The 9,066-nt window shown below is 39.9% G+C and overlaps 1 protein-coding gene across 2 annotated transcripts; it reads right to left on the bottom strand.

Annotated features, from left to right (window-relative positions):
- Window positions 1–1,008: 1,008 nt before the first annotated feature.
- On the bottom strand, window positions 1,009–8,759 carry rmnd5b (required for meiotic nuclear division 5 homolog B). Of its 2 annotated transcripts, none has more exons than XM_039812950.1 (10): window positions 8,678–8,759; window positions 6,839–7,015; window positions 6,471–6,613; window positions 6,244–6,381; window positions 5,935–6,035; window positions 5,356–5,522; window positions 5,002–5,167; window positions 4,652–4,754; window positions 4,407–4,561; window positions 1,009–3,095 (listed from the first exon to the last, which is right to left on the bottom strand). In XM_039812950.1, the coding sequence occupies exons 2-10, from the start codon at window positions 6,975–6,977 to the stop codon at window positions 3,032–3,034; spliced, it is 1,176 nt and encodes a 391-aa protein (XP_039668884.1). In that variant the 5' UTR covers window positions 6,978–7,015; window positions 8,678–8,759; the 3' UTR covers window positions 1,009–3,031. The 2 variants fall into 2 exon arrangements, with proteins under 2 accessions (XP_039668884.1, XP_039668883.1); XM_039812949.1 differs by having other exon boundaries at window positions 8,634–8,741.
- Between the last annotated feature and the right edge of the window lie 307 nt (window positions 8,760–9,066).

Here is a 9,066-nt window from a genome sequence, read left to right on the forward strand (position 1 = left end):
CGAAATGTTAGCGGGGGTAACTGATGACATTCACCCGAGGGCTCAGACGCCTGTCTGCTCTGAAGGGGCTTAAAATCTCCACAGAGCGTGCCAATAAAACCCAAGGACAGGAGATTTATGACAGAATGAAACAACCGAGCGGTGGAGGCTTTTGGGACTAATGTGGCTTTTAGAGGTTGAGCCTTGAATCCTTATCTCTTAGCCTCTCCCTAAGGCCCTCCTGCTCTACCCCAGCCAGTACTCACATACCATCTCCTGCAGTACAGACAGCGGGGAGCTGGAAGGTCAGCTGAGATGGAAACACAGGACGATCCCTGTTTGCTCAAGAAAATAAGCATTTAATATTGAAACCACCAAACTAGAACAGGGGTGCCAAGGATATAATGGCCGAGATGAGAGCTTAACGCTGGGCTCTTTTTAAATTCCTGTGTTATGTTAATGGCTATGCATGAGTAAAAGCATATCTATACAAGAGTGTGAAAAGTGAGGGAAAGCGCATGCAAGTCCATAACGTAGGTTTATTTTTTTTATACACGATCATAATCTGAATAACTATGAGCTGTGGCTGACTCACAAGGCCCTTACCTTGGCATTTAAACATTATATAAACTGGGGCTGAATATAACTGCACAGGTCAGGAGTGGTGTACTGTAGTGGGATGAGGAAGGATTCTTACCTCACATTACCACTCTGTAGGAGGGCTGCAGCGCTGAATGCCATCAGTACTGTTTATCTGATGAGTTCCCATGATTATTAAACCGTGTATAATTCATGTAGGGGGACAACTGGATCCTTGTGTGAAACTCATTTCAAATTAAAACCTCTAGCCTAAGATCTAATAGATTTGAAGGCTATTTAGCCCGGAGTATGGCTATTACAGCAATAGCGCAACCAAGTGGTGATGAAAGGATGGCCGAGCAGCTGTGAAACCATGAAGACAAATGGTCAGCGAGTTATGGTTAGGAGCAGGCCACCACCGAACGCCATCACCACGCCTCCAAAACTGACTTGGAGTATAAATTTTTATTTTCATTTCAGATGCAAGTATATGAAACATGTTAGAGGATAAATATTTACAATAAAAGTTGCATAACACACAGAAAGCAGGAAATGCAAACATTCAACAAAAATCAATACGACAGAAGTACAGAGCACTAAGCAGTCTATCTGAAGGATCACTCAAAGAAGCAATGAATGATTGTCAACCAAAGAAAGAAAAACAGAGGAAATTCAGTGAAAGTCCACACAAAACATGTGCTTTAACCCATTTCCAAAATAAAACCCAAGATTCAAAAAATTAAAAATGTGTATCTTAAACTCTGACTTAAAACTATGTGTAATGTTGCATTGTCAGTGTGAGCTATGCTGGTGCCGTGCTTGCTGAACAAATTAGCCTCACTAGGAGCGTGAGGTGACATCACCATTTTCAAGAGGACATCGGGAACTTGCACGAATAGTATCAATCATCTAAACATACTGTGATGTACATCCAAACGCCTTGGACCTCGTGACACGCTTCCCCCCCTCCTCAGAGGACGCTTACACATCACCAGCTCAGCAATACATACACACTTTAATCACACCCAAACTATCAGCCTCACCAGTGAAATATCTTTGTTCAAGACTCCTTATATAAATGTACAACTTTAATACTAACTGCAAAGTGTGGTATGAACTGTTACAATGAGCCCTGAGGAAATGTAGTTTTTTTTTTGTTTGTTTTTTATGTTTCTGTTCTGACTCCATCTCAAATAAAAGCTATGCAGCAGAGGCATTTTTCTTCAGTATATATATTAAACAACAGCCACAATGACCAGAGAGGACGTCCCCACCCACGACGAGTAAAGCTGAATCACAAGCCTAGTCACTGCAAGTCAGACCATACGGCTACCATCACACCACTTTACATCTCCAAATCACATGGCTTGCAAGCTTAGGATACACAATGCAGGGGCAGAGTGTGGCGATGGCACCACCGTGACGCGATGTGAACTGTTGAGTCGATAGTTCTGTTAGTTACGCAGTAGTGTTGATTATGCACGTTGCCGTTCAGTTTAATTCACTTTATTTTACATGAGCCGTTGTGGCGGTTGCAATGAAAAATAGAAACAAAGCACATTTCACAGTAGTATATATTTTTTGTTTCCTTTTTGTCACTGTTTGTTAAATACATACATAGAACAAGACAAATGGCTTCTACAATGAGGAAAATCTTGCTGGTGCAGTCAGTCCCAAAAAAATTTTAAAAAAAAAAAAATAAAGGAGGAAATAAAAATGCTGTTCCACCATTGTGAGTTAATTGTTTTACTGGTCAAACAGATACATCAGCCAACAGTGACTTTCAAGCTACGTGAGGCCTTTATTACATTATGGAGGAGCAATGGGTCACAATCAAGAGTTCAATTCAAGAGAGACCTCCACAGTTCCCTTCACCAGCAAATAATAAACCTTCATCACAATTTGTTTTCCTGTGGTTTTTCCTCATGTATAATAGAAGTTTATTACCATTCTGAAATCAGAAACTGCCTATCTATACCATTTACCCACACTCACCCATCCATAATCATTCAACTGCTTCATTCACAAAAAAAAAAAAAGAGGGGAAAAAAAGAAAAAAAGAAGCAGTCATCCAACTCAGTCGATAAAGCAGAGAAAAACTATAAAGTATTACTTACTTTAAAAAGATACGCCTATAACTCTGCAGGCATTTGCAAATGAGTTTCAATGAATGAACCTTTTTAAGAGGTGCTTCTTCGTGAGGATGTTCTCATTACTGACAGACTCCTCACTCTACTACAGGCTGTAGTTGGACCATCCTCGCTGGACTCTGTATACTACGCAAAGTTGGAGGGTCCGAGGTGGGTTACGGGATGGCCAAGGCTGTCCAAAGGAGCACTGGGATAAAACCTTAATGCTTACAATAACAGGCCAAGAGGCCAGGGACAGAGGAAAAAGGGCCAGAGCAAATGGTCCTGGAAATGCAAAGAGCTCCAGGGAACTTCATCCTTACTCATGAAGAAAGTGTGCGGTATCAAAAGTAGATCTGCTTGGCATGTGACGGATTCTGCTCCATGGGGCAGTACGGACATTTCAACCTGAGGACGAGACAGGGGAGGGGAGGGGAGCAGGAGCAGGATGTTACACTGTGTGGTTTGTTAGTTTAATAGACCATATCAGTTATTTTGGCTGATAAATCTTGTACGCTTTATACAGCTGCCCATTTTCTAAACTGAACTATTCGTTTTTGGATTGACTTCCTAATTTATAGAAAGCCATTGGTTTCCATTCATTTCACCACATTACCGTATGTATTACTGTATTTATTATTGTATTATCGCTGTGGGACTATATCGAAAAGTGTCCCTTCCTAGAAACTGTGAAGTCGCTCGGCTGAACATTACATTTTTATTTTATTTTATTTTTTTAAATGCGAGAAACCACCAGATAATCGTTTTACAACGTCCATGTTGCAACACCACTGTTGCAACATCCTTGTTGTCACACAATCTTTTTCTTTTTTTGCACATCTACTACTCATTTCTACACCATCTTCGCTATTCAGACCACAACCTGCACTAACTATATGTTGACTCTTTGCTACATTTCAGCATTTAAATATTTCTGTCTATTCATATATATTGTGCTACGCTTGTTCAACATCACTATCTGGTCGACACTTTGCACATACTGTACATTGACTCTCTAATTCACCTCTGCATTTAACTTTTCATGTATACTGTGTTATTCATGTTTCTACCTCACTACCTAGACAAATATTTGCACTAACTGTATTTTAACTCTTTAACTCTTTACTATATTCAGCATTTTGAGAGACTGTCTGTTCATGTTTACCGTGTTATTACTGATCCACATCACTAACTTGCCTACATCTTGCACTAACAGCATTACTATTAACCAGCATTCATATAGACTATTTATATATACACTGCGTTATAACTGATCACTGGATCCACATCACTACCTTGACCACAATCTCATTTTGGACTAGCTGTATTCTGACTCTTTACTACATCTCAGCAATGTTGTAGATTGTCTATTTCATGTATATTAGGTTATCACCATACCACTTTCGCATATCCATCGACTTACTTACACCTCGCTTTGTGTCAGCTTGAACTGCCTACTTAATCTGTACCTTTGTAGCCTATTGTATTTTGTTTTCTTGTACTATGTTGAATTTGAAACTATATGTTTGCTTGTACGCTTATGCTTTTCTTGGCCAGGTCGCCGTTGTAAATGAGAACCTGTTCTCAACGGCCTACCTGGTTAAATAAAAAAAATTTAATGTTTTGCTATCCATTCCTATAAAGTGTCATTTTCTAACAATATGCACAACCTTATCCTGCACATATCTATCAATCAACTGGCCTGTAGTGCTGACTTACTTTCCAGCATTAGTCAGTTTGTTGAGGGCATCTCTGGAGATGACGTGGCCACAGATGAGCTTCATGGGAGGATTGCTCTCTGAGGTCTGCTGCCTGAGGATCGGGCAGGCAAACACAGAGTGGTACCAGCACTTCTTCCCGAGGTCGATTTCAATCTACAGGAACAGACACGATGGAAATCATGACATGGTGAATAAGAATGGAAAGGAGCGATAGACGTCGTCTGGAAATTCAGAGGGACTCACAGGCAGCTCATCTTTGTGCGTCCAGACTCCGCTGCACTGTCTCTGCTCGATCACCTGCTTGATGTTCATCAGCACTGGCAAGGCCATACAGCCTGATGCAAAACTGCAGAGAAATAGACATGGCAGCCTTGATCGAGTAGGACTGTAGTTGACATTTTTTAAGCATGCAGGCTTAAATAAGACAACAAGGTGATGACAATGCAATGGCACAGTTTAAACTTCATCCTGAACTGAAAAACAAATATACTAATACATTGTTTTAACTTTAGTCTTAACTTTGGTATAAATGTAAAGAATTTTAAAAAGGAACTCCGAGAAGATGTTTAGTGTGTTGTCCATGGTTTTCTAACCTAACACTGAGTGGAGACTCTACAGAGAGACCCAGTAAAGCGCAGGCGTCCCTGGTGAAGATGTTACAGATCTCGGCCCACTGATTTGTCTCCAGCAGACTGCGGTACGGAGAGTTATCAATGCCATGACGCAGGTACACCAGACTACCCATCAGAATCTGAATATCTGCAGGGACAAAAAGTACACGTGTGGAAAAGGTAAGCCTCAGAATAACCACGCATTTGCCTTAAGAACACTTTCATTCCTGCTTGGTTGCTATTATACAATTACCAAATTCTTCCAAATTGAAAGAAAATGCATCTTAGCATCTTTGTGTCAAGAATGTCACAATGATGCCACTCTATACTGCCTACCTCTCTGGTGCTGAGAGGCGAAGGGCTGGAAGTGCCTGGCATACTGCAGGGCCTCCATTTGGTTGCCGATTCCCCCACTGAGCAGGCTGATGAAGTACAAGCGGTGCAACTTGAACTCTAGACTGCTGTTCAGGTCCAAAAGGCGCTGCCGATTCGTCACAGCCCACCTAAGAAGGCACAGACATGAATAAGTACAGACAACTACGTTGAGACTTATAACATAGCGATCAACACCCAAGAGGGAGTTTTTTTTTTTTTCAATCATCATTATGTTTTCAAAAGTGACGTGTCAAACCAAAGTAAACCTAATCCCGATAGAAATAGACATTTTTCAGCATATTTGGGTAACTTCTACTAAGTGCCCAGAGAGTTCCCCAAAGTTTGAGTCCACCAGATGGGGAAAAAGTAGCTGAAGTATTTTTGCAACTATGAAACAACTTTCTCGTGTATGCTCACGTTTCCCGTGCTACGTTGGATTGATAAGATGTAGTGAATTTTAACGTAAAGCTAAAATGTCAATGTCTGTGTATGAAAATAGTCATTTTATTCTCTTTACAAAGACGATGACGGTCTACATACTCTAGTGCCGGCCTGAGGTCCTGCATCCTCAGAGCTTCAAGGATTCTGTTCAGCTCCAGGAAAGGCTGCTTCATACTCATATCTATAACTACACCAGACTCCTAGAAAACAGACACAGGTATTTTAAGTTATCAAGAGGGCTCACATTAATTGTCCTGACAAAAAAAAAAAACAAGGATTACGCTAGATTTAAAGTCCCATAATGTTGCTTTAATTCTTTCGCATTGCTACATTTCAGAAAGTGATCTTTAGGTTAGGGTTAGGTTGCGTTCACACCAAAAACATTGTGAAGGCTTCACAGTTACTTACCTGACAAAGGTCCTCTGCTACACTGAGCATGCCTTGTCTGTACAGGTGTTCCACAATGGTCTCACTCAGGTATTTCTGTCTCTCTGGGGTGTCCCACACCGTCTCTGCCACCACGGCACTGATCTCTGCATCAAAATTCTGCAGAGAAGCATATCAGAGGTTAAGTTTATAAGTTAATATGTTGGCCAAATGATAAAATGTTGAAGAACGTTGCCACCTGTCCTTACCCTGTCAATGGCTTTGCCCACTTTTGACACACTGCCATGGATGTCCTTATGTCGGGAGGCTAGCATCTGAACTGTTTCTTTGATATTCTTACAACACTGTGCCATAGTCTGGGATAGGACTGATAAGTCTGCATCTTGTACTCCTGCAAGAGGGAAAAATAAAGTCTTCACTCTGCAGGTCTACAATAATATGTGCCTGATGATCAATTATGATACAGCACGGATTAAGCAAACTAACAAAGCATCATTTTAATTTAAATACAAAGAAATGAAAACGGCTATGAACATGAAATCCAATTCACTTAAAATAATAATACATATTATGTCTTCATAGTGTTCAGTCTTTGTGTACATCGTTTTTTTCTTACCAAAAGCAACTAGCTGTCCTCGTATCTCACAGACACTGTGCAGGAGCTCGTCTAGCCTCTCCTCAGACTGGTGGCCGTACATTACAAAGCGATGAAGCACTTTCTCCAGCTCCCGCTCAACACACGCGCACTGTTCCATGGTTCGGACTGGAACACTCACACACAAAACAACAACACCTAGATTTAAGAATAAAAACAGAGAAAGATAGAAGTCAAAGTCAGTGAACTAGTAATATAACAATAAAACGTTTTTTTTTTTTTTGATTTCTTTTAGTGCTGCAACTAACATATTTTCATTGCAGATTAATGTGCCAATTATTTTCTCAGTCGTTTCATCAAAGATCAAAGAATGTTGAAAAATGTTGTTCTCAATTTCCTAAAGCCCAAGGTGATGGCTTTTTTTTGCTTTTCTTGTCTGACCAGCAGTTCAAAACCCAAAGATATGCAGTTTACGATTACAAAAAACACAGACAAAACAGCAAGTCCTCACATCTGAGAAGCTGTAACTAGGTTATGTCAATCAACTCAGTTCTTTTTTTTAACCTAAATACAAAAGCATATACTTTTTTATAACAATCCCTTTAAATTTGTAGAATTGTGACCAAAATGTACTAGATGGGACCCCCTTGATGTTGAAAAAGAAACTTGTCAGGGCAATGTAACGGCAAAACCGTTTCTAAACTAGCAACCGGCCAACAGGCATGCCAATATTGCTATATTAGCCCAGGTGATGTATTAGTCAGTCTTACACAATTCATGTTTTTGTTTTCTCTGTAGTTTGCTGCAGTGTATTCAACACAACATAAAATCCTACAAATTTGGATTGTGAACCTACAGTAAGATGTAGGATCACATTCCATTATTTCAATATCACATACCTGCAGCATTTGACAAAACTGATATCATACTGACAGCCCCATGATTATGACACAGCTGACAGCCCAAGCGCTGAGGTACAATGTTTTAAAAGGACCTTTGATAGCTGGTAGACAAGACATTCATTTTTTTTTTTAAATCAAGAGAAGAAAAAGGCAAACAGTCCCAGTACTGCCCTGATTAAAAGTTTGGCCTGGTGTTAACACTGCCAACAACTAGCAAGGCCTTAACAATGTTAAACGTAGGCGCACAGTGCACTCTGCGGCCTGGTGTTTACTAGCTAACGTTAGTCGCCACTAGAGTCTCAACAATACGAAGGTAATTTAAGAATCAGGCAACGACAGAAAATGTGGATCAGGAATTTTGTTTTAGCAGCTGGTCTGCATTCAGATGGTATTAGTTTCTTGTTAGAACAACATCAAATTATTGATAGGTATAGCTTTTCTGTAACTCACTGCTTATAAGCTGGATACAGAAAATGTCCACCTAGCAGTTAACGTTACCGCAATACAGCTAGCTAGCTAACGTTAACCAACATAAACGCAAACTACATTTAGCTATATTCCAATAGTGAAATATCACATTTCGTATTTGTATCACTTACGAAAAATGATAAATACGAAGTGTCTAAAACTACTAACCATGTATTTTTATTCGATGCGGTAATTTATTAAATCAAGGTGTCGCACAGCTAACATAAACAAACGGTACCACAGTGACAAGCTAGCTACAGAAGCTCGCTATTGCTAGCAGCTATTTAGCTAGTTGATGTTAGCCAGCTGCTGACTGACATGGCCGGAATAATTTCAGGAGAGAATGACAACCTGCTCGTCTACATTATTTTGCATTACCCCAACACTTAAAACATCTATCGCCCCTTAACTAAATTATACGATATGTTTGAATAAACGCCACTCACCTATCCTGCTAATTAGTTAGCAAACATTAGCGTTAGCCACTTGCCTGTTATGGCAACACTTCACCAGCAGTCGTAATGCGGATCTTCCTGTGTCGCATTCTGCCTTAACTGGACATTTCACAATAAAAGTAATTTTCTCTGCGACATCAAACAATTGCACCTCTTAGCATACAGTATGATTTTCACTTGAATCAGATTTCTCTCTTGCACACAGGCGTTTTGAAGCTGTCACAACGTAGCTATACTTTAAAGGTTAGCAGAGTATGGATACTTATGCGTCACCATGTAAACAACATTCTAATGTTATGGTCAATGTAGAGCCAATTGTAACTATTTTATATACTGTATTGGGTAGTTTCATCTCTAGCAATGCATTATATTTTTTAAGCCAATCCTATAAATGTATGTAAAGTCTTGATCCGCAAAATAACTA

The sequence above is a fragment of the Perca fluviatilis genome, chromosome 10 (assembly GCF_010015445.1).
Source record: "Perca fluviatilis chromosome 10, GENO_Pfluv_1.0, whole genome shotgun sequence".
NCBI classification, from domain to species: Eukaryota; Metazoa; Chordata; class Actinopteri; order Perciformes; family Percidae; genus Perca; species Perca fluviatilis.